At 43.1% G+C, this 27083-nt stretch overlaps 1 protein-coding gene across 1 annotated transcript; it reads left to right on the forward strand.

The window, feature by feature from the left end:
* Positions 1 to 16266: 16266 nt before the first annotated feature.
* Positions 16267 to 25344, forward strand: CD248 (CD248 molecule). The gene has a single exon (XM_053720030.1). It carries the CDS (start codon positions 16693 to 16695, stop codon positions 18985 to 18987), a length of 2295 nt encoding a protein of 764 aa, XP_053576005.1. The 5' UTR covers positions 16267 to 16692; the 3' UTR covers positions 18988 to 25344.
* Positions 25345 to 27083: the final 1739 nt, after the last annotated feature.

Consider the following 27083-nt stretch of genomic DNA (forward strand, 5'->3'; position numbering starts at 1 on the left):
TACTGTAAACTGAAAGTCAGTAGTTATGAGTTTTACGCAACAAAGCCGTAGCATAAAACTCATAACTAAAGTGCTAAAAAGTACACTAACACCCATAAACTACCTATTAACCCCAAACCGAGGCCCTCCCGCATCGCAAACACTAAAATAAAATTATTAACCCCTAATCTGCCGCTCTGTATATCGCCGCCACTATAATAAACATATTAACCCCTAAACCACCGTACTCCCGCATCGCAAACACAAGTTAAATATTATTAACCCCTAATCTGCTGCCCCTAACATGACGTGCAGGACTTATCCTGGTAATGCCAGCACACTCTCCCTTGTCACCAGCGAAAGCACAGGGGCTTCCTGGGCACCTGAGGGACGACTCCGGGGGTCGCTTGTGCCTCCCATTCCGAGTCGAGATGCAACCAGAGGTGGAGATCCATGGTCCCAAAGTCCAGCAATGGGTTACCCACCTTCTTTTTCAGGTAAATCATGTCATACTTTCTCCAGGCTCCATCAGCAATTTTTTTTACATATGGCATCTATCGTGTCAACATACTGAAACAAAGCGGCACTCTGATCTGCGAACCTCTCCAGGCAGCATGTAGCATATACCCGGAAACACCGATGCCATTCGTCAAATTTGTCAGGCCGTTTGAATTTTTTAGGGCCTGTCCCATCCTCCGCCATCTCTTTGAATTTAAACGCTTCCACGGATAATTCAAACATGTTGACGTACTTACCGTCCTGGATACGATTCACCATCTTTGATTTCAAGTGGGCTTGTAAGCTATGTACCTGACATGAGTATGTGTCCCCATGCACTGCAGCATTTCTATTCACAGCCTGTGGTGTGCCCACCAGTACCCCCGGGGATTGAGATGCCTGGGCCGAACCACTGACATTACCCTCCCCGGGTTTGCCCCTGCTCATTTTCCTCAACATCCTATATATCCTTCTATGGCCTTTTGTGTGTAAACCCAGGGACCGGTCTTTCTCAGACCCAGGCCCACTGGAACTAGAGGAGTCACACCTTCCCCGAGAAAACCAAATTGGCACTCATCAGATGAAGATACCACTGGACCTTGGCCGGATCTGGATGGGCTGGTGTCGCCCACACGTGTCGGCGCCACTCTAGGCACGAGGGCTCTGGAACTCTGGGTAGCCACATCTCTGCCGGATGAAGATGCCATGGGGACCTGAAACACAGAGGACAAAAGGGGAGTACCACGGGAAGACCCAGCCGTCTCCTCCCTATCCTCCCTGGCCCCATATCCCTGATACCCTTCACGGTCAATGTCACTCACACCATACAGCAAGCTGTGATCCTCATCCGTACTTGCAGCCTGCCCACATTCATAATCCTCCATAAATCTAACGGCCCTGTTGCGCCCTTGTGGCTTCACCACCCTGGCAGGACTAACTGCCCCCCTGTCAGTGCCCTCTAGGCCTTCACCTGGGCTAGCGCTGATACTAGCGTGCCCCCTCTTCACCGCCCCTCTTGTAACTACTTGCCCTCTCCTGGCCACTAAGGTCCTGCTGGACGATACCGTACCCTGCAGGCCTCCTACATGCGGCTCCAAACCAACGGCACCGCTAACCAGGACCGCAGTTGTGCGAGACCCCTTAGGCCCTGCTCTAACCGCAGGGGCCTTTCCTTTTCCTTGAGCCCCAGCGCGCGCGGGGGCCATCTTGGCCTTGCTACCACCTGAATTAGGCCACGATCCCGAGGAGGGTGCCCTAGCGGCCTCCCCTCCTTTATTGCTAGCTGTTGCTGAAGCCCTTGTGCGCACACCTTGCTGCGTGGCACCTGGATGCACTTGCTGCCCCACATCCTGAGTCACATTTTCCCCTTGTCTCATATCTGCCGCAACCCCCACCAGCCTAGAATGCCCCCCCAGCCTTCTGATGGCTAACATGTGTGCCCCCCTGAGTGGGTGTCCCCCCGTGGCACTCCCCTCTTACCTCCGGAGCCTGAGGGGGGCTATCCGAACTGCCCAACGACCAAGTTTTGACTGACGCAGGCGGAAGTGACATCACTGGAAGTGACGTCGGGATGCACAACGTAACCGGAAGTCGACATGGTGGCCATCTTGGATGGGGAAAAGGAGGAAGACCGGACGAAGGCCTATGCACCCTATATGGAACAGAAGCCTGAGACTGCACCCGACGATGACACCCCCGCGAGGACCGATGCCAAGGACTGCAAAAGCGCCACTGCTGTCGTGATGGATTCCCCGCAAAGGACTACCAATGCAGGTAAGGCCGCAACGCTCCCACTACCCACGCCACCGCTAATCGGGCCTACCAAGCCCTCTATGGAGAAGAACCCTGAACTCTCCTGGGACCCCCTAGCTCCTAATAGTTGGGACCCCTGCCTAAGGCCCACGCCCGCACCATGCACCTCAGGTCCAGCACCCCCCGGGACCACAGACTGAAGGTCCAGGCCCAGTGGCTGATAAACCTGGGCAGGCCTAGCCTCCTCAACCCGCTGCTCCCATACAGGAGAAGGGTTTAAGTTAGGACTACTCTCCCCTGAAGGGGAAGTGGGAATAGACAGCCCCGAAACATGGCCCTGACCCACCGCGATAGTCCCTGATGGGGATGGTGCGACCCATTCGATGTCCTCAAGATCCATCTCTTCCCACTCCATAGGTTCGCCTTCCATTGGAAAAACTGCTGCAAGCCGTGCTGTAGAAAGAGCTTCCAGAGATCCACCGGAATTAAGAGGAAGTGGACTCCCTGCACATCCCATATATACGGTTGGTAAACCCTCCCAACACAATGCAACATTGTAACAAAACACACACAGCAGCAGCACTCACGCAACCAGGCCTTAACCCTTAGCTACGCTCCGGGCTAGTCGCCCTGCACTTTCTGTATGTTCAGCATGTACAGCAGCAGTGAGAGGTGCTGGCAGTATGTACAGCATAGGTAGGTCTAATTCTATTTAAATGACAAGTCTTTCCTTTTAACCTTTAAAGGTAGATTCAGGTATTTTCTCTTTGTTTCTGCATTTTACATGTTACAATTTAATACATATTTATTCATTTTAATTGAAGCACTTTTGTTGTAGTCTTTAAACCTTTGTGAAACATCACTGCCCAAACTACAGCCATGGGAGATGTATTTTTCAGCCAATGAGCAGTTTGTCCCTAAGAATGAATTGTGCACAAATCTGCGTTTCCTGTTATTTTAAAAGCCTTCTAAAGAGCTTTTTGGATTGAAAATAAAAATTCAGATGTTTAGATTGAGCTGTGTACTAGATCCTATTGCACAAAAGGGTGTTATTAGGTAATTTTGTGTAACACGGGGGTTGTCCCTTTTAGACCAATACTGGGTTACTACCATGAAGTAAATTTGTGCCCCCCCCCCAGCCATAAGGTGGGCTGTGGGCTAAAGTATTTTAGGAATCCCCCAATGTAAAGATCTGAGAACTGGTTTCTCCGTCTGCAAACAATTACAGTCAAGTTATGTGTAATTCCCAGAGGGATCCAGAAGCTCAGAGCGAATTATTTCAGGATCCCAAAAAATGTAGAGGAGAAAGAATGGAGGATTTGTGTATATTTAGCCTTAACCCCTTAGCTGCCGAACATGTTGCTATACAAAACCTTGCTAAGAAACCAAATCATGCTATATGTAGGATAGTACCACATTAACACAAATACTTGCAGCCCTCTTAGGCAGCTTAGGGGTTAAATAAGAAAATTATTTTTTTCTTTTTCACTGTATTTGTCTGTGATTTCCTTTCTTCTTTCTCCACCTTCCCGCATGTTTTTTATGCATATTTTATTAGCGTCTGCCGCTCTCATGCACGAGAAATAGTCTGTCTCGCTTTTTTTAAATGTTATTTCTTTTTAATTGCTCCAATGAAATATTATATCTCTACATATATATATATATATATATATATATATATATACTGTATCTATATCTATCATCTATCTATCTATATATATGTGTGTGTGCATACTGTATATATGTTTATATACATAGGCGGGATCAGACTGATATACTACAGGAAAGTTCTACTCTGTGAAAGGCATTACTGAGCTAAAAGAAGCTGAACCCAGGTGGTAAATCGCCATAGAACAGGCTAACAATAGTATTGAGCTGGTTGTTCGTTCCTGTGAGTGTGCTTCTCTCTGTATGTATTTAGTCTCCCTATGGGAAAAAGGGGCTACCAGACGTGGACTTCTTGCTCAGTGTGCTTAGAGGAATATGACTACACCTCACTGACGAGGCCCAATAAAGGCCGAAACGATCATCTGGGATTGCTGTGTTCCTTGTTCAGAGAGGAATTGCCTGGTATTTCGGCGCTGGACTGACTGTAATAGGCGGGATCAGACTGATATACTACAGGAGAGTTCTTCTCAGTGAAAAGCATTACTGGGCTAAAAAGCTGCACCCAGGTGGTAAATTGCCATAGAACAGTCTAACAATAGTATTGAGTGCGCTTCTCTCTGTGTGTGTTTATAAAAATATAAAGAGAATAAAATAAATAAGCTGTCACACAATCACAAGTGAATCGCCGTTGATAATTGTTTGCGGAATCAGCAACATTCAATATTACAAGTAGTATAATGTTTAACACACCAGGTGCTTATATATGGGCTCGATTTATCAAGCGAGGGTGGACATGGGCGTACATATTCGCCCCTGTCCGCCCCAGCTCGCCTCTGGTGGGCAGCAATCCGCTGCCGGAATTTACCATTGCACAGCGCTCGCATGCAACACCGCCCCCAGCCAATCATGCGCAGGCAGGAGCTGTCAATCTCCCTGGTCGGACGAAACCGGGGAGATTAAAATTCTCTACCTAAGAGGTGCAGAAGAGTGATGACCACTGCTTGATAAATACTAACGGCAGGTTATCTTGTGTCTGATGACCGCTGCTTGATAAATACTGACTGCAGGTTCTCTTTTCTCTGATGACCGCTGCTTAATAAATACTGACTGCAGGTTCTCTTGTGTCTGATGACTGCTGCTTGATAAATACTGACTGCAGGTTCTCTTGTGTCTGATGACCGCTGCTTGATAAATACTGAGTGCAGGTTCTCTTGTGTCTAATGACCGCTGCTTGATAAATACTGACTGCAGGTTCTCTTGTGTCTGATGACTGCTGCTTGATAAATACTAACGGCAGGTTCTCTTGTGTCTGATGACCGCTGCTTGATAAATACTGACTACAGGTTCTCTTGTGTCTGATGACCGCTGCTTGATAAATACTGAGTGCAGGTTCTCTTGTGTCTAATGACCGCTGCTTGATAAATACTGAGTGCAGGTTCTCTTGTGTCTGATGATCGCTGCTCGATAAATACTGACTGCAGGTTCTCTTGTGTCTGATGACCGCTGCTCGATAAATACTGACTGCAGGTTCTCTTGTGTCTGATGACCGCTGCTTGATAAATACTGACTGCAGGTTCTCTTGTGTCTGATGACCGCTGCTTGATAAATACTGACTGCAGGTTCTCTTGTGCCTGATGACCGCTGCTTGATAAATACTGACTGCAGGTTCTCTTGTGTCTGATGACCGCTGCTTGATAAATACTGAGTGCAGGTTCTCTTGTGTCTAATGACCGCTGCTTGATAAATACTGACTGCAGGTTCTCTTGTGTCTGATGACTGCTGCTTGATAAATACTAACGGCAGGTTCTCTTGTGTCTGATGACCGCTGCTTGATAAATACTGACTACAGGTTCTCTTGTGTCTGATGACCGCTGCTTGATAAATACTGAGTGCAGGTTCTCTTGTGTCTAATGACCGCTGCTTGATAAATACTGACTGCAGGTTCTCTTGTGTCTGATGACTGCTGCTTGATAAATACTGACTGCAGGTTCTCTTGTGTCTGATGACCGCTGCTTGATAAATACTGAGTGCAGGTTCTCTTGTGTCTAATGACCGCTGCTTGATAAATACTGACTGCAGGTTCTCTTGTGTCTGATGACTGCTGCTTGATAAATACTAACGGCAGGTTCTCTTGTGTCTGATGACCGCTGCTTGATAAATACTGACTACAGGTTCTCTTGTGTCTGATGACCGCTGCTTGATAAATACTGAGTGCAGGTTCTCTTGTGTCTAATGACCGCTGCTTGATAAATACTGAGTGCAGGTTCTCTTGTGTCTGATGATCGCTGCTCGATAAATACTGACTGCAGGTTCTCTTTTCTCTGAAGAACGCTGCTCGATAAATACTGACTGCAGGTTCTCTTGTGTCTGATGACCGGTGCTTGTTAAATACTGACTGCAGGTTCTCTTGTGTCTGATGACCGCTGCTTGATAAATACTGACTGCAGGTTCTCTTGTGTCTGATGACCGCTGCTTGATAAATACTGACTGCAGGTTCTCTTGTGCCTGATGACCGCTGCTTGATAAATACTGACTGCAGGTTCTCTTGTGTCTGATGACCGCTGCTTGATAAATACTGACTGCAGGTTCTCTTGTGTCTGATGACCGCTGCTTGATAAATACTGACTGCAGGTTCTCTTGTGTCTGATGATCGCTGCTTGATAAATACTGACTGCAGGTTCTCTTGTGTCTGATGACCGGTGCTTGTTAAATACTGACTGCAGGTTCTCTTGTGTCTGATGACCGGTGCTTGTTAAATACTGACTGCAGGTTCTCTTGTGTCTGATGACCGGTGCTTGTTAAATACTGACTGCAGGTTCTCTTGTGTCTGATGACCGCTGCTTGATAAATACTGACTGCAGATTCTCTTGTGTCTGATGACCGCTGCTTGATAAATACTGACTGCAGGTTCTATTGTGTCTGATGACCGCTGCTTGATAAATACTGACTGCAGGTTCCCTTATGTCTGATGACTGCTGCTTGATAAATACTGACTGCAGGTTGTCTTGTGTCTGATGACTGCTGCTTGATAAATACTGACTGCAGGTTCTCCTGTGTCTGACGATCACTGCTTGATAAATACTGACTGCAGGTTGTCTTGTGTCTGATGACTGCTGCTTGATAACTACTGACTGCAGGTTCTCTTGTGTCTGATGACCGCTGCTTGATAAATACTAACTGCAGGTTCTATTGTGTCTGATGACCGCTGCTTGCTAAATACTGACTGCAGGTTCTCTTGTGTCTGATGACTGCTGCTTAATAAATACTGACTGCAGGTTCTCTTATGTCTGATGACCTCTGCCTGATAAATACTGACTGCAGGTTCTCTTGTGTCTGAGGACCACTGCTTGATAAATACTGCCTGCAGGTTCTCTTGTGCCTGATGACCGCTGCTTGATAAATAATGATTGCAGGTTCTCTTGTGTCTGATGACCTCTGCTTGATAAATACTGACTGCAGGTTCTCTTGTGCCTGATGACCACTGCTTGATAAATACTGACTGCAGGTTCTCTTGTGCCTGATGACCGCTGCTTGATAAATACTGACTGCAGGTTCTCTTGTGCCTGATGACCGCTGCTTGATAAATACTGACTGCAGGTTCTCTTGTGCCTGATGACCGCTGCTTGATAAATACTGACTGCAGGTTCTCTTGTGCCTGATGACCGCTGCTTGATAAATACTGACTGCAGGTTCTCTTGTGCCTGATGACCGCTGCTTGATAAATACTGACTGCAGGTTCTCTTGTGCCTGATGACCGCTGCTTGATAAATACTGACTGCAGGTTCTCTTGTGCCTGATGACCGCTGCTTGATAAATACTGAGTGCAGGTTCTCTTGTGCCTGATGACCGCTGTTTGATAAATACTGAGTGCAGGTTCTCTTGTGTCTGATGACCGCTGCTTGATAAATACTGAGTGCAGGTTCTCTTGTGTCTGATGGCCGCTGCTTGATAAATACTGACTGCAGGTTCTCTTGTGTCTGATTGCCGCTGCTTGATAAATACTGACTGCAGGTTCTCTTGTGTCTGATGACCGCTGCTTGATAAATACTGACTGCAGGTTCTCTTGTGCCTGATGACCACTGCTTGATAAATACTGACAGCAGGTTCTCTTGTGTCTAATGACCTCTGCCTGATAAATACTGACTGCAGGTTCTCTTGTGTCTGATGACTACTGCTTGATAAATACTGACTGCAGGTTCTCTTGTGTCTGATGACCACTGCTTGATAAATACTGACTGCAGGTTCTCATGTGTCTGATGACCGCTGCTTGATAAATACTGACTGCAGGTTCCCTTGAGTCTGATGACCGCTGCTTGATAAATACTGACTGCAGGTTCTCTTATGTCTGATGACCGCTGCTTGATAAATACTGACTGCAGGTTCTCTTGTGTCTGATGACCGCTGCTTGATAAATACTGACTGCAAGTTCTCTTGTGTCTGATGACCGCTGCTTGATAAATACTGACTGCAGGTTCTCTTGTGTCTAATGACTGCTGCTTGATAAATACTGACTGCAGGTTGTCTTGTGTCTGATGACCTCTGCCTGATAAATACTGACTGCAGGTTCTCTTTTGTCTGATGACCGCTGCTTGATAAATACTGACTGCAGGTTCTCTTGTGTCTAATGACTGCTGCTTGATAAATACTGACTGCAGGTTGTCTTGTGTCTGATGACCGCTGCTTGATGAATACTGACTGCAGGTTATCTTGTGTCTGATGACCGCTACTTGATAAATACTGACTGTAGGTTCTCTTGTGTCCGACGATCACTGCTTGATAAATACTGACTGCAGGTTCTCTTGTGTCTGACGAGCGCTGCTTGATAAATACTGACTGCAGGTTCTCTTGTGTCTGATGACTGCTGCTTAATAAATACTGACTGCAGGTTCTCTTATGTCTGATGACCTCTGCCTGATAAATACTGCCTGCAGGTTCTCTTGTGTCTGAGGACCACTGCTTGATAAATACTGCCTGCAGGTTCTCTTGTGCCTGATGATCGCTGCTTGATAAATAATGATTGCAGGTTCTCTTGTGTCTGATGACCGCTGCTTGATAAATACTGACTGCAGGTTCTCTTGTGTCTGATGACCACTGCTTGATAAATACTGACTGCAGGTTCTCTTGTGTCTGATGACCACTGCTTGATAAATACTGACTGCAGGTTCTCTTGTGTCTGATGACCGCTGCTTGATAAATACTGACTGCAGGTTCTCTTGTGTCTGATGACCGCTGCTTGATAAATACTGACTGCAGGTTCTCTTGTGCCTGATGACCGCTGCTTGATAAATACTGAGTGCAGGTTCTCTTGTGTCTGATGACCGCTGCTTGATAAATACTGAGTGCAGGTTCTCTTGTGTCTGATTGCCGCTGCTTGATAAATACTGACTGCAGGTTCTCTTGTGTCTGATGACCGCTGCTTGATAAATACTGACTGCAGGTTCTCTTGTGCCTGATGACCGCTGCTTGATAAATACTGACAGCAGGTTCTCTTGTGTCTAATGACCTCTGCCTGATAAATACTGACTGCAGGTTCTCTTGTGTCTGATGACTACTGCTTGATAAATACTGACTGCAGGTTCTCTTGTGTCTGATGACCGCTGCTTGATAAATACTGACTGCATGTTCTCTTGTGTCTGATGACCACTGCTTGATAAATACTGACTGCAGGTTCACTTGTGTCTGATGACCGCTGCTTGATAAATACTGACTGCAGGTTCTCTTGTGTCTGATGACCGCTGCTTGATAAATACTGACTGCAGGTTCTCTTGTGTCTAATGGTCGCTGCTTGATAAATACTGACTGCAGGTTCTCTTGTGTCTGATGACCGCTTCTTGATAAATACTGACTGCAAGTTCTCTTGTGTCTGATGAGCACTGCTTGATAAATACTGACTGCAGGTTCTCTTGTGTCTGATGACTGCTGCTTAATAAATACTGACTGCAGGTTATCTTGTGTCTGATGACCGCTGCTTGATAAATACTGACTGCAGGTTCTCTTGTGTCTAATGACCTTTGCCTGATAAATACTGACTGCAGGTTCTCTTTTGTCTGATGACCGCTGCTTGATAAATACTGACTGCAGGTTCTCTTGTGTCTAATGACTGCTGCTTGATAAATACTGACTGCAGGTTGTCTTGTGTCTGATGACCGCTGCTTGATAAATACTGACTGCAGGTTCTATTGTGTCTGATAACCGCTACTTGATAAATACTGACTGCAGGTTCTCTTGTGTCTGATGACCGCTGCTTGATAAATACTGACTGCAGGTTCTCTTGTGTCTGATGACCACTGCTTGATAAATACTGAATGCAGGTTCTCTTGTGTCTGATGACCTCTGCTTGATAAATACTGACTGCAGGTTCTATTGTGTCTGATGACCGCTGCTTGATAAATACTGACTGCAGGTTCTCTTGTGTCTGATGACTGCTGCTTGATAAATACTGAATGTAGGTTCTCTTGTGTCTGATGACCGCTGCTTGATAAATACTGACTGCAGGTTCTCTTGTGTCTAATGACCGCTGCTTGATAAATAATGACTGCAGGTTCTCTTGTGTCTGATGACCCCTGCTTGATAAATACTGACTGCAGGTTCTCTTGTGTCTGATGACCCCTGCTTGATAAATACTGACTGCAGGTTCTATTGTGTCTGATGACCGCTGCTTGATAAATACTGACTGCAGCTTCTCTTGTGTCTGATGACCGTTGCTTGATAAATACTGACTGCAAGTTCTATTGTGTCTGATAACACTGCTTGATAAATACTGGCCGCAGGTTCTCTTGTGTGATGACCACTGCTTGCTAAATACTGACTGCAGATTCTCTTGTGTCTAATGACTGCTGCTTGATAAATACTGACTGCAGGTTCTCTTGTGTCTGATGACCGCTGCTTGATAAATACTGACAGAATCACACGAATTATACAGCGCTAAAATCTAAAAAGGATACCTAAGCCACTCTCCATCTCCCCAAGATAGTAAATAGAATGAACAAATATAGTAGATGAGAGGGCGCTATAAGCTAAGGTATTCTTAACACACCTAATCAGATCAGACTTGCAAATGCAGTAAAAAATTGCAGAGGCAATAAAAATTACAAAGACAGTATCGAAGATAAAAATTATTTACTGGTGGGAACGTTTCCCTATTTAAAAGTGCAATACATATACATATAAAAAATAATAAAGACAATTAACATTTATATTGAGGTATCAGATAAGGATATAAATAATCTTAAATTTTATAGGGAATACCACCCTGAAAAGATAATATAGCGCTTAAAAATAAAAATAAAAATTAAAAATTCCGCTTAAAAAAGCTAAAAAAGCGATATATGTTCCAGAGCATACGAAACCATCTATATCTTATTCAGTCCATTAGTGGATCTCCAATATGTAGAATCCCTTAATAGTTAATAGGGTATATTGTATGTGAGACTTTCGCTCCGTGATTATACAGGATGAAAATATAGTTGGTATTTAAGTAACAGCAGAATGTTCTTATTTAGATACTATGTATCCTTATATCACCTATGATCTTCGGTATATGTGTAACTTTGACTCACAAATAGTTGCAGCAGCTGTGACCAAATGTCCGTCCGAAGTTCTAGGGTATTTTGTAGCAACACGCCGCTCCTTGCGTGTGAGTAGCCTTCTGGACTGCAGCTCTCAGCCTCCGATAAAAGACTCACCACTCCCTGCGTGTTAAGTGACCGGCTGGAACACGCCGCACCTTGCGTGCAGGTGACCTGCCAGACTGCAGCTTTCGGCCTCCGATAAACTCACAGCTACCTGCTTGTGAATGGCCGACTGGATCCTTGTTGGTAGCCTCACAATCAGAGGATACGCTGGGTTCTGTGTGTGTATGACCGGCTTATTCGGCTAAGGCAAAACAGATGATTAAATGGACACCCGCTCTTAGCGTGATATATGCGCGGGCAAATACTAGGTACCTAGTGGATTAAGTTCTGGTAAACGAGCAACTTCTTACTTCTACGCGTTTCACCCGTATATCTGGGCTTTTTCAAGATTTTATTGCCTCTGCAATTTTTTACTGCATTTGCAAGTCTGATCTGATTAGGTGTGTTAAGAATACCTTAGCTTATAGCGCCCTCTCATCTACTATATTTGATAAATACTGACTGCAGGTTCTCTTGTGTCTGATGACCGCTGCTTGATAAATACTGACTGCAGGATCTCTTGTGTCTGATGACCGCTGCTTGATAAATACTGACTGCAGGATCTCTTGTGTCTGATGACCACTGTTGAAAAATACTGACTGTAGGTTCTCGTGTCTGATGACCGCTGCTTGATAAATACTGACTGCAGGATCTCTTGTGTCTGATGACCGCTGCTTGATAAATACTGACTGCAGGTTCTCTTGTGTCTGATGACCGCTGCTTGATAAATACTGACTGCAGGTTCTCTTGTGTCTGATGACCGCTGCTTGATAAATACTGACCGCAGGTTCTATTGTGTCTGATGACCGCTGCTTGATTAATACTGACTGCAGGTTCTCTTGTGTCTGATGACTGCTGCTTGATAAATACTGACTGCAGGTTCTCTTGTGTCTGATGACCGCTGCTTGATAAATACTGACTGCAGGTTATCTTGTGTCTGATGACCGCTGCTTGATAAATACTGACTGCAGGTTCTCTTGTGTCTGATGACCGCTACTTGCTATATACTGACCGCAGGTTCTGTTTTGAGAATCAAAGAGAAGAAATCACTTAGCGCCTACTACTAGATGGACCCTTAGCTTTGATATGTGACCCCTAGTGGTCAGATAAGTTATAAGAAAAATCAGAAGATATCAAAGCGCCAGCGAACCGGCTGGGTTCAAAATGTGAAACCAATTCCTTCACAATGTGGGTTAAAACAAATGATTTATTCCAAATCTAAAAACATAAAATCTTGACAGTACTTTAAAGATTTAAAACATTGCTTTGAAGATATAAAACATTCGTATCTAAACTTGATGCATATAATTATATTTATATAAAGAGTGGATTGATTGTGAATCCACACAATACTTTGTGAAAATAAAAATGCCTTTACAATAATACAACAATAACTGAAGCAATTCAGTCCTACAGCTATGTTAAAATATGAATTCCTTAAGTGTGATAACTTGGAAGCTTCCAAAGGCTGAGTATAAAAATAATAATAAAATAAAATAAAAATGAAAATAACCTGCAAACAATCCTATAGTAGTGTTACCAGCTATATCAATTCGACCGGATGGAAAAGGTTTATATCATACAAAATGTTGGAGTACAGACCGATCCTCTAGCGGTGCTACCCACTATAGTTATAGAGGAAAAACGGATCCCCTGAATAAACACTAGAAAAATCAGAAAATATATTAAGACAACTTATCTATAAATATTGAATCTTTAACCCTGAATTCAATTGTTTTCAACTAAACCATATTTTACTTCTCAAAATTTTTTTCTAAAGGTTAAAATAACCATCATTTTGGTTATCAAAATACCTTTTCCATCCGGTCGAATTGATATAGCTGGTAACACTACTATAGGATTGTTTGCAGGTTATTTTCATTTTTATTTTATTTTATTATTATTTTTATACTCAGCCTTTGGAAGCTTCCAAGTTATCACACTTAAGGAATTCATATTTTAACATAGCTGTAGGACTGAATTGCTTCAGTTATTGTTGTATTATTGTAAAGGCATTTTTATTTTCACAAAGTATTGTGTGGATTCACAATCAATCCACTCTTTATATAAATATAATTATATGCATCAAGTTTAGATACAAATGTTTTATATCTTCAAAGCAATGTTTTAAATCTTTAAAGTACTGTCAAGATTTTATGTTTTTAGATTTGGAATAAATCATTTGTTTTAACCCACATTGTGAAGGAATTGGTTTCACATTTTGAACCCAGCCGGTTCGCTGGCGCTTTGATATCTTCTGATTTTTCTGTTTTGAGAATCTGCAGTCGTAGGGGAGGAGAAGGCTTGATAAATCAAGCCCATAGCGCACTCTATACTTTCCATCGGTAATAGCGCACAACCTAAAATACCACCTTGTCTCTGATTGGTTTAGGAAACGGGGTATTAAGTGTGTCATGGCTTTTAATGTACAATCATGTAAGGTTTAAAGCACAGAACCAAACACTCTAATACTTGAGCAGGATGTTTGCCCTCCATCGCCTTTGTGCTCGATCATTATCGCAGACCCCCATACAAATCTATTATCTGAGGGAAATGACCACCTACGCTATTCATCATGAATAGGGAAGTATAATAACTTTATCACCATATTTATTATTCATTAACCTGTAATATAAGCACACAAATACAATACAGAGAGCTTACAATCTAGATCATCTTTATGCGTGACGCTAGAGCGCTGCCCTTTAGAGCAAAATCTTAAAAATTAGACTAAATAGTTTTACGCAAACGTTACAGTCGCACTCAGGTAAAGCAGTATTTGTGAAAATGTGCAACAACTGCGCTAACGTGAAATGCGTCTCTGTCTTGTCTATATCAATATCTATCTGTCTGTCTATATCTATCTATCTGTCTGACTGTCTATATGTCTGTCTGTCTATCTATCTATCATCTATCTATCTATCTATCTATCTATCTATCTATCTGTGTCTGTCTGTCTATATCTATCTATCTGTCTGTCTGTCCATCTGTAGCTGTCTGTCTCTATCTATCTATTATCTATCTATCATCTATCTATCCATCTGTATCTATCTATTTATCTATCTATCTATCATCTATCTATCTATATATCTGTCTTTATCTATCTTTCTAATCTATATATCGATATATCTATATATCTATCTGTATGTCTGTCTCTATCTATCTATCTATCTATCTATCTATCATCTCTATCTATCTATCTATCTATCTATCTATCTATCTATCTGTGTCTGTCTGTCTATATCTATCTATCTGTCTGTCTGTCCATCTGTAGCTGTCTGTCTCTATCTATCTATTATCTATCTATCATCTATCTATCCATCTGTATCTATCTATTTATCTATCTATCTATCATCTATCTATCTATCTATCTGTCTTTATCTATCTTTCTAATCTATATATCGATATATCTATATATCTATCTGTATGTCTGTCTCTATCTATCTATCTATCTATCTATCATCTCTATCTATCTATCTATCTATCTGTCTCTATCTATCTATCTGTCTGTCTGTCTGTATGTTTATCCATCTGCATCTGTCTGTCTGTCTGTCTCTATCTATCAATCTATCTATCTATCCATCCATCTATCTGTATATCTATCTATCTATCTATCTTTCTGTCTGTCTACCCATCTATATGTGTCTCTATCTATATCTATCTATCTATCTGTCTCTATCTATCTATCTATCTATCTATATATCTGTCTTTCTGTCTGTATGTCTACCCATCTGTATCTGTCTATCTATGTATCTATCTATCCGTCTGTCTGTCTGTCTATCTATCCATCTGTATCTATCTATCTGACTCTTCGTTTCCGTTGCTATTTTATTCACGTATATTTATATCATCTATCTATCTGTCTTTATCTATTTTATCTATATATCGATATATCTATATATCTATCTGTATGTATGTCTCTATCTATCTATCTATCTATCTATCATCTCTATCTATCTATCATCTATCTATCTCTATCTATCTGTCTGTCTGTCCATTTGTGTCTATCTGTATCTATCTATCTATCTATCTATCTATCTATCTACCTGTCTGTCTGTCTGTCTGTTTATCCATCTGCATCTTTCTATCTATCTATCTATCTATCATCCATCCATCCATCTATCTGTATGTCTATCTATCTATCTATCTATCTATCTATATATCTGTCTTTCTGTCTGTCTGTCTACCCATCTATATCTGTCTCTATCTATCTGTCTATCTATCTATCTATCTATATATCTATCTATATATCTGTCTTTCTGTCTGTCTGTCTGTCTACCCATCTATATCTGTCTCTATCTATCTATCTATCTATCTATCTATCTATCTATATATCTGTCTTTCTGTCTGTATGTCTACCCATCTGTAGCTGTCTATCTATGTATCTATCTATGTATCTATGTATCTATGTATCTATCTATCTATCCGTCTGTCTGTCTGTCTATCCATCTGTATCTATCTATCTGACTCTTCGTTTCTGTTGCTATTTTATTCACGTATATATATATTTCCAGTCCTTCCTCTCCTTCTTTCACTACTTTTCTATCTTGCCTCTACCCCCCAACCCCCCCCCCCCCTCGCTTGCTGCTTGGATAGAAATATTTGCTAAGTCTCATGGGGTCTGAAAACCAGGAGTAAAACAGGAGAGAGAGGAAAAGAGAGAGAAAAAAAAATATAGAAACAAACTTTCTCCATACAAGGAGCATAAGGGGGAGGAGGGTGCAGCACATGTGGGGGGAGAGACCTCCCTTCCAGCTGCAGAGAGGCAGAGATAGGCAACTTCAGTCTCACTCTGTGGGACAGCTAAACTCACAGACACCAGGCTTGAGCGGGCACTAAACAGAAGAAATGAAAAGCGCTTACATCTGCCGGCTTATAACCACAACACCAGACTGGCAGAGAACAAGAGACATTGCATGTTAGAAGACCAGTGAGACAGTCATTAGACTATCTGCAACTTAATACTTCTGGCTACTCAGTCACTGGGGTGAGCAAAAAGTAACACGATTGTTCTGTGCAGACAAACCCTCCTGACACTGTCATCCAGGTGCTACAGCCAAGCTCTGTGAGTGAAGAAGAGATAACCAGACACATTTATTTACTGCAGACACATAGAACAATCTCTCTGATAAGTCTACAGTGCTAAACCGCTGACTAAGTAGACAGAAAAAAGTGAGGCACAATGCTCTTGTTCCTCCTCCTAGTCATTCCTCAGTTGTCCAGCGGTGAGCTTGGAGAACATGATGCACTGTGTGGTCCAGGTGATGCATGCTACGCCCTTTTCTACCAGCGCAAAGGATTCCTAGAGTCTTGGAGGGCTTGTAGAGACCGTGGTGGAAATTTAGCCACAATAAAAAATGTCCAAGAAGCTGCTCTTGTGGAACAACTTTTGACCTCATCGACAAGTTTTCGTGGTGATGGCGATTTAGTCCAGCTAAGAATTTGGATTGGTCTTCAGCGCCAACCCAGGCAGTGTGCACCTCTGAAACCTTTACGTGGATTCACTTGGACCACTGGGGACCAAGATACAGCCTACACTAACTGGGTGAACCAGCCAGTACATGCAGGGTCTCCAGGTTTATGTTCTGCACCCCGGTGTGTTGCTATAGGTGTGGGCTATGGCAAACCAGAGGATGACTTCAAATGGCTGGAAGGGTCCTGTACTTTGCCTGTTGATGGCTTTCTGTGCAAGTTCCGCTACCAAGGGATGTGCCCAGCACTTTCAGAGGGTGCTGTACTCTACACTGCTCCATTTGGCTACCAAGGAAACTGGCTAGATCGCCTTCCTTTTGGTTCTGTTGCAAAGGTAACTTGTGAAGGACAACAGCAGGATGTATCAGTGCTTTGCATACTGAAACAAGATGGCACTGTGGGGTGGCACATAAATGAGCCATTGTGCCAACCTTATGATACCATGAAGTGCAGTATGTGCCAACAACTGTGTGATGAAAGAGGCGTTTGCTCTTGTAAGGAAGGGTATATTTTACAACCTGATGGGCACTCTTGTGAACCAGAAACAGAAATGAGCTTTGAAGAACATAATCCTGCACAAGGATGCCCATGTCAATACCAGTGTGTAGGCCTCAACAAGGATGGTACAGGATACCAGTGCATATGCCCAGAGGGATACCAACTGGCAACTGATGGGCACAGTTGTGAAGATATAGATGAGTGTGAGGATGGAGAGGAAGGAGAGGAAGGGCCATGTGAACATGCTTGTCAGAATGCCCCTGGGTCATATGTCTGCTCCTGTGACCTTGGGTTCACCGTCTCAGAAGATGACCCTGCACGATGTGTGGATGTGGATGAGTGCCGTATTGCCCGAGTGTGCAAACAAATGTGTGTTAACTACGTGGGTGGGTTTGAATGTTTCTGTAGTGAGGGTTATGAATTAGATGTAGATGGTGTGAGCTGTAAGTCAGCTGGGCATAGGGAGGTTAGCTATGAGCCGCAAACACCTGTGTCCACATCAGAGGAATTTAGCGAGGAAGAGACAGGCATTTGGTACCCACAGCCTGTTGATACAGCAGAAGGATTTGAGTCAGAATGGAAGATGACAGGTACAACCACTGGAGGGAGAGAAGGGAGGTGGGATTCACATCAGCCTACTGGCGGAGAGTGGGGTTGGACAGAGAATGTGGAAAGCTGGGAAGAGGAGACTACAGCAGGGCCTGAAATAACCAAACCCACAACAAGGCCTTTTATATTTAAGTGGGAAGAGAGTGAGGAGAAGACTACAGAGCCACCTGTAGATGAGTGGGCTGACATAACTCCCTCTGTGTTGGTATGGGAGGAGGATGAAGCACCTGCATCCTCAACCACTGCTGTGCCAACCCATACAATTCCATTTGTGGTTAGTTGGGAGGAGGACAAAACAATGGAAGATGATACAATAATAGAGGAAGCTTACACAACAACCTTACCAGCAAAAACTTCTCCTCCATCAACAACTATGGCACCAGTACCTCCCACAACCAACATACCATTAGACAAAGTCACTGCTGCTGCCTGGCCTGGAGTTAAGGTAACTACATCTTCAACAGAACAATATAGAAATTTGCCAGATGAAAGAACATTGTCCCCAAAGAGATTTATAGTAATTGAAACTTCTCCAACCACAATTGTTGCCAAAGAGAAAATGGATGAAGTTTTAGCAACCAAACCTACACCTAGAATTCCCCTCCCCAAGAACACCCGTAAGACAATACCTACTATGCACCCTTCTGTTTCCCCTCTTCCAGCACAAGAAACAAAAGGGAAGAGAGATACCCGGTGGCTTGCGGTAGCTTTGCTGGTTCCCCTGTGCATTTTTCTGGTTATCATGTTAGCTTTTGGCATTGTTTACTGCACCCGATGTGGAGGAGACAGCAAACCCCGCAGTGTTACTGACTGCTATCACTGGGTCACTGGGGGAGGGTCTGGGAAAGGACCTGCACCATCTGGGGTGGAGACACCTTCCTGCAGAACAGGAGTTTGAGAGAAGATAGAGATGAATGTGTAAAGTTTCCAGAGTGCTGGACTAGGAAATATTTTGGATTTAATATTGGGAACTCTGGGTATATTATTAAACACTGAGTGCTAACGGCACTCAGGTTTGTTTCTGTCTGCTCCTCCACTATCTTAGATGTGTCTGCCTTCTTCTATGTTAGCCATGTCCCTCTTCTCTTTCATTTTCAATTCATTCACAGTTGTCCTTTCATGTTGTCGGTCAGTTTCATATAGCTATCTAGACTACTTGACCCATTGCCTCATGTCCTGTCTCTGATGTCTTCTTACCTCTTCTTAACAGGACCTCTATCTACTTCCCCTCTCTCAGGTGTATTTACCCTTCTAGTTACTGCCTATAGTTATTTACCTTCTAACATATTCACCTTCAAATATTTATCTTTCTTGACTTTCCACATACCATTCTCTCATATGTCGCTCTTCCTCCTCACACATATCTTTCTGCTCCCTCTGATACTTGTCTATCTTCATGTCCCTCTCTCATGTTAGCTTATACATCTCATTCCTCCCTCGTGCATCTTTCTCTGTGCTTCTGTAACACTTGCCTGTCTACTCATAAGTATCTGTCTCTCAATGTCTGAGACTCCTCCACTTATCTCACCTATCCATCTTCCCTTTTTACTTGCCCACATACCTCTCTTACATATCTACCTACCCTTCTCACATGGACATATACTACCCCTTCTGACACATACAGCTACCCTTCTGATAAATCTACCTACCCCTCTCACATGTACATATACTACCTCTCTGACATATATTGCTACCCTTCTCACATGTACATATACTACCCCTCTGACATATATAGCTACCCTTCTCACATGTACATATACTACCCCTCTGACACATACAGCTACCCTTCTGACATATAAAGCTACCCTTCTGATATATCAACCTACCCCTCTGACACATACAGCTACCCTTCTGACATGGACATATACTACCCCTCTGAAATATATAGCTACCCTTCTGACATATCTACCTACCCCTCTGACACATACAGCTACCCTTCTGACATTACTACCTACCCCTCTGACATATAAAGCTACCCTTCTGATATATCAACCTACCCCTCTGACACATACAGCTACCCTTCTGACATGGACATATACTACCCCTCTGAAATATATAGCTACCCTTCTGATATATCAACCTACCCCTCTGACACATACAGCTACCCTTCTGACATGGACATATACTACCCCTCTGAAATATATAGCTACCCTTCTGACATATCTACCTACCCCTCTGACACATACAGCTACCCTTCTGACATTACTACCTACCCCTCTGACATATAAAGCTACCCTTCTGATATATCAACCTACCCCTCTGACACATACAGCTACCCTTCTGATAAATCTACCTACCCCTCTCACATGTACATATACTACCCCTCTGACATATATAGCTACCCTTCTGACATATCTACCTACCCCTCTGACATATACAGCTACCCTTCTGACATTACTACCTACCCCTCTGACATATAAAACTACCCTTCTGATATATCTACCTACCCCTCTGACACATACAGCTACCCTTCTGATAAATCTACATACCCCTCTCACATGTACATATACTACCCCTCTGACATATAAAGCTACCCTTCTGATATATCTACCTACCTCTTTGACATATACAGCTACTCTTCTGACATATCTACCTACCCTTCTCACATGTACATATACTTCTGTGACATATCTACCTACACCTCTGACATAGCTACCTACCCTTCTCACATGTACATATACTTCTGTGACATATCTACCTACACCTCTGACATAGCTACCTACCCTTCTCACATGTACATATACTTCTGTGACATATCTACCTACACCTCTGACATATCTACCTACCCTTCTGACATATCTATTTCTTCTTCGCCCCCTTATCATAAGGTCATATACCTCTGTGACATATCTGTCTGATCTCTCACATATGTGTCTGCCTTCTCATCTTGCTGTGTAGACCTCTGGATTTATCTACTCCTTACCTGTACCATATGCCCTATTTTATGTGTGTGTCAGTCTTTTACTGTCATTCCTCTCTGCCATTCCTTCTTGTAGAATAAACCCTTTCCTTACCATGAGGCAGGTTAAGCAGACACAATTACAAATGGGCACTCTCTGGGATTAATTATGATCCAAAGACTGGTGAATATCTGTGCAGAAAGAGTAGGGGAAAAAAACATCAGAAAGCCAAGCTTTGTTCTTCTTACTGTCTTCTAATATATATTGTAACCACAAGTAGATACATAGAATGCTAACACATGTTCTCTCGACATCTGTATTTGTATATAGTTTTTTTCCTCCTTTTGAGACAAAACAGATATGTTGGCCTCTGATCACCCTAAGGAACATAGTGTATGTTTTTTTGCCAAAAGGTAAACCAACCCCAGCAGGGATTTGGAAACTATGTGTATTCAGATTTTAACCACTGTAACACTAAATTTGGTAGGTTTTCTGGACTGATGGGAAGATCAGTTATATAATGAGGAACTAGGGGTTAATTTACCCTTCTCGTTGTGTGATTGAGCATAAACATATTAGGCTAACAATTAACCCCCATAAATTTAGTAATTTAATTTCCAAGTGATCTTCAATCCCATAGGCAGGTCAACCTCATAAACAGTGGTCATTACAGAAGGTTGAAGGTGGCTTCACTCTGCACTAATGTCCCTTAGATGTCTTAGCTACAACATATATGGTCCAAGTTGGTTACAAATGAGAAAATGTCAGGGACCTAGAATTGTCTTTATGAGACCTGAGATATCAGCTGAATGTCCCTTCCAGGTGTTTTTTCTGGATTCCCTGTGTAGTTTCTTTAGCTCTGGGCATTGCTTAGACATAGTCAACACAATCACTTAACATTCATCCATCTTCTATCTGTATTTTTTGTTGAATACTGTGCTCTAGGATATTTCCATATGTGTCCCTAAGAGTCTTATACTGTTATACAAAGTGTTAGTTGGAGGAGCTATTGAGAGTGATCACAAAACAAGAAACTCAAAAATACTACAACAGCCCAAAGTCTAAAAAAAAAAAAAAATATTGTTAGATATGAACATTAGGGCTAAGACAGTGCCCTTAAATAATATAATCTGATAATTTTATTCATAGCTGTTTGTGTTACAGATGGTACTTTCATTTATGCTTGAATCAGCCAAGTTGTTGGATATACACCAAAGTGATGTCAGGATCTGAGGATAAGTGATATTGTGAGAATCTGCAGAAATAACTACATGTACCTTTATTGTGAAAGGCTATGCGTTATAAATTATCCTAATTGTCTAACAAACTCCTGGCACTTGCATGAACTTTATAAATGGGTAGAACCTAGCAGATGACTGTTTTGGTGCATTCTTAAGTAAAAAAAAACAACACAACATGAAAGAGCTGTTGTTCTTAGTCAGATCTTGTCCTTTACTTTGTCAAGCAATTAGGGTTATATATTTTTTTTATGAAAGACTATTAGCGTGTTAAAGGGGTCAGTGTTGAATTTGTTCATTTGTATTAACATTGAATTCTCTTGTTCTACCAATGTGGGGTTAAATAGAATGTACTTTGCCAAATAAATGTTACCCACCGTCTTAGAGAACTCAGGGGACACTTACCCAGCTGTTTTGGGGTGTGGTGCTGTTAATAAAGGGGTAACAAACCTCCTTCTACTATAATACACCATCTCTGCACTGTTTAACCCTTTGTCTGCCAGAGAGGTGTGCACTACATCCCTCAGTTCTAGCAGTTAATGGGTTATTGTGCTGACTTCATTACAGTCTGAATATAAACGATTCCATTTGCATAGAAGAGGACATTAGGGGTATCTGTGTGTTTAGTTAACCCTGTGATTGCTGGAGTGTTCTGGGCAGTGCAGTGCATTGAGCTGGGTCTCTTGCTTCAGTCGATTTGTTAATTTACTGTTTAATATTATTTTTAAACCCTTGTTACTGCCAGTGGGGTCTGCAATACTGTGTGTGTTATATACAGAATAGTGAGTGGTTCTCTGTACACAGGACTGTGCTTTATACAGAAAGCAGAACACAGAAAGCTGTGTGTTACAGGGAGCAGACCACTTTACAATAAGCTGTCTGTTATACAGAGAGGAGAACACACACAATGTTCTTCCATGAGACAATTATTAAGCACATCCGCTGCATAAAACAACTTAGGTACTGGTAAAGCTTTAGTGAATCAGTTACATAGAATAACATAGGAACTGGTGAAGCTGGAGAGGCTGTAGGGAGCTTTAGTGAATCAGTTACATAGAATAACATAGGAACTGGAGATGCTGGAGGGAGCTTTAGTGAATCAGTTACATAGAATAACATAGGAACTGGTGAAGCTGGAGAGGCTGGAGTGAGCTTTAGTGAATCAGTAACATAGAATAACATAGGAACAGGTGAGGTTGGAGAGGCTGGAGGGAGCTTTAGTGAATCAGGTACATAGCATAACATAGGAACTGGTGAAGCTGGAGAGGCTGGAGTGAGCTTTAGTGAATCAGTTACATAGAATAACATAGGAACTGGTGAAGCTGGAGAGGCTGGAGGGAGCTTTAGTGAATCAGTTACATTGAATAACATAGGACCTGGTGAAGCTGGAGAGGCTGGAGTGAGCTTTAGTGAATCAGTTACATAGAATAACATAGGAACAGGTGAAGCTGGATAGGCTGGAGGGAGCTTTTGTGAATCAGTTACATAGAATAACATAGGAACTGGTGAAGCTGGAGAGGCTGGAGGGAGCTTTAGTGAATCAGTTACATAGAATAACATAGGAACTGGTGAAGCTGGAGAGGCTGGAGGGAGCTTTAGTGAATCAGTTACATATAATAACATAGGAACTGGTGAAGCTGGAGAGGCTGGAGGGAGCTTTAGTGAATCAGTTACATAGAATAACACAGGAACTGGTGAAGCTGGAGAGGCTGGAGGGAGCTTTAGTGAATCAGTTACATAGAATAACACAGGAACTGGTGAAGCTGGAGAGGCTGGAGAGAGCTTTAGTGAATCAGTTACATAGAATAACACAGGAACTGGTGAAGCTGGAGAGGCTGGAGAGAGCTTTAGTGAATCAGTTACATAGAATAACATAGGAACTGGTGAAGCTGGAGAGGCTGGAGGGAGCTTTAGTGAATCAGTTACATAGAATAACATAGGAACTGGTGAAGCTGGAGAGGCTGGAGAGAGCTTTAGTGAATCAGTTACATAGAATAACACAGGAACTGGTGAAGCTGGAGAGGCTGGAGGGAGCTTTAGTGAATCAGTTACATAGAATAACACAGGAACTGGTGAAGCTGGAGAGGCTGGAGAGAGCTTTAGTGAATCAGTTACATAGAATAACACAGGAACTGGTGAAGCTGGAGAGGCTGGAGGGAGCTTTAGTGAATCAGTTACATAGAATAACACAGGAACTGGTGAAGCTGGAGAGGCTGGGGGAGCTTTAGTGAATCAGTTACATAGAATAACATAGGAACTGGTGAAGCTGGCGAGGCTGGGGGAGCTTTAGTGAATCAGTTACATAGAATAACACAGGAACTGGTGAAGCTGGAGAGGCTGGGGGAGCTTTAGTGAATCAGTTACATAGAATAACATAGGAACTGGTGAAGCTGGAGAGGCTGGAGGGAGCTTTAGTGAATCAGTTACACTGAATAACATAGGAACCGGTGAAGCTGGAGAGACCTGTTAGTGAGAATCACATGTGTTATACAGAGAACAGTTTTTAAGAAGAGAGATTTTTTAAACAACAACCTATTGCAGACAACAGCAGCTGTTATCAAAAGAGCCAATAATTCTATTCACAGAGCTGGGTAATACAGTTACACAGATGTGTGTTTTATACAGAGAGTTTCAAGTAATATGCACAAGCGTGTGCTTGCTATACACAGAGCTGGGTAATATACAGATGTGAATGTTATACAGAGAGTTGCAAGTAATATGCACAAGCGTGTGCTTGCTATACACAGAGCTGGGTAATATACAGATGTGAATGTTATACAGAGAGCTGCAAGTAATATGCACAAGTGTGTGCTTGCTATACAAAGAGCTTTGTAATATACAGATGTGCATGTTATACAGAGAGTTGCAAGTAATATGCACAAGCGTGTGCTTGCTATACACAGAGCTGGGTAATATACAGATGTGCATGTTATACAGAGAGTTGCAAGTAATATGCACAAGCGTGTGCTTGCTATACACAGAGCTGGGTAATACACAGACATACCACAGGCAGCCAGCACAACAGATCAGGAATTTCTATTTATTTCCTCTTGTAAAAGATTTATTTGTATTTTTTTTATGTTTGACAAATAAATTTAATTAAAACAAAAGAGAAAATGATTTATTAATTTGTTAACAAAGTGACTAGATTGGTGGTGTCTGGCACACAACAGGGGTATATATGTCAGAGAGGGCACTGTGCTGTGTATGAGTATATAGAGGGAACTGTGCAGTGCATGAGTATATAGATGGCACTGTACAGTACATGAATGTATAGAGGGCAATGTGCAGTACATGAGTATATAGAGGGCACTGTGCTGTGTATGAGTATATAGAGGGTACTGTACAGTACATGAGTATATAGAGGGCACTATGCAGTACATGAGTATATAGAGGGCACTGTGCAGTACATGAGTATATAGAGGACACTGTGCTGTGTATGAGTATATAGAGGACACTGTACAGTACATGAGTATGTAGAGGGCACTATGCAGTACATGAGTATATAGAGGGCACTGTGCAGTACATGAGTATATAGAGGACACTGTGCTGTGTATGAGTATATAGAGGGCACTGTGCAGTACATGAGTATATAGAGGACACTGTGCTGTGTATGAGTATATAGAGGACACTGTACAGTACATGAGTATGTAGAGGACACTGTGCTGTGTATGAGTATATAGAGGGCACTGTGCAGTACATGAGTATATAGAGGACACTGTGCTGTGTATGAGTATATAGAGGACACTGTACAGTACATGAGTATACAGAGGGCACTGTGCCATACATGAGTATATAGAGGGGACAGGGTGCAGTGAGCGAGCAGACACAGAGGGTGTGGTGAGTGAGCAGACACAGAGGGTGCGGTGAGTGAGCAGACACAGAGGGTGCATTGAGTGAGCAGACACAGAGGGTGCATTGAGTGAGCAGACACAGAGGGTGCAGTGAGTGAGCAGACACAGAGGGTGCAGTGAGTGAGCAGACACAGAGGGTAAAGTGAGTGAGTAGACACAGAGGCTGCAGTGAGTGAGCAGACACAGAGGGTGCAGTGAGTGAGCAGACACAGAGGGTGCAGTGAGTGAGCAGACACAGAGGGTGCAGTGAGTGAGCAGACACAGAGGGTACAGTGAGTGAGCAGACAGAGGGTGCAGTGAGTGAGCAGACACAGAGGGTGCAGTGAGTGAGCAGACACAGAGGGTGCAGTGAGTGAGCAGACACAGAGGGTGCAGTGAGTGAGCAGACACAGAGGGTGCAGTGAGTGAGCAGACACAGAGGGTGCAGTGAGTGAGCAGACACAGAGGATGCAGTGAGTGAGCAGACACAGAGGGTGCAGTGAGTGAGCAGACACAGAGGATGCAGTGAGTGAGCAGACACAGAGGGTGCAGTGAGTGAGCAGACACAGAGGGTGCAGTTAATGAGCAGACACAGAGGATGCAGTGAGTGAGCAGACACAGAGGGTGCAATGAGTGAGCAGACACAGAGGATGCAGTGAGTGAGCAGACACAGAGGGTGCAGTGAGTGAGCAGACACAGAGGGTGCAGTGAGTGAGCAGACACAGAGGGTGCAGTGAGTGAGCAGACACAGAGGGTACAGTTAATGAGCAGACACAGAGGGTACAGTGAGTGAGCAGACACAGAGGGTACAGTGAGTGAGCAGACACAGAGGGTGCAGTGAGTGAGCAGACACAGAGGGTGCAGTGAGTGAGCAGACACAGAGGGTGCAGTGAGTGAGCAGACACAGAGGATGCAGTGAGTGAGCAGACACAGAGGGTGCTGTGAGTGAGCAGACACAGAGGGTGCAGTGAGTGAGCAGACACAGAGGGTGCAGTGAGTGAGCAGACACAGAGGGTGCAGTGA

The sequence above is a fragment of the Bombina bombina genome, chromosome 7 (genome assembly GCF_027579735.1).
Source record: "Bombina bombina isolate aBomBom1 chromosome 7, aBomBom1.pri, whole genome shotgun sequence".
NCBI classification, from domain to species: domain Eukaryota; kingdom Metazoa; phylum Chordata; class Amphibia; order Anura; family Bombinatoridae; genus Bombina; species Bombina bombina.

Excerpts from the sequence above, each read along its gene's own strand:
- CD248 (XM_053720030.1), top strand. The coding sequence starts at position 16,693 with ATGCTCTTGTTCCTCCTCCTAGTCATTCCTCAGTTGTCCAGCGGTGAG.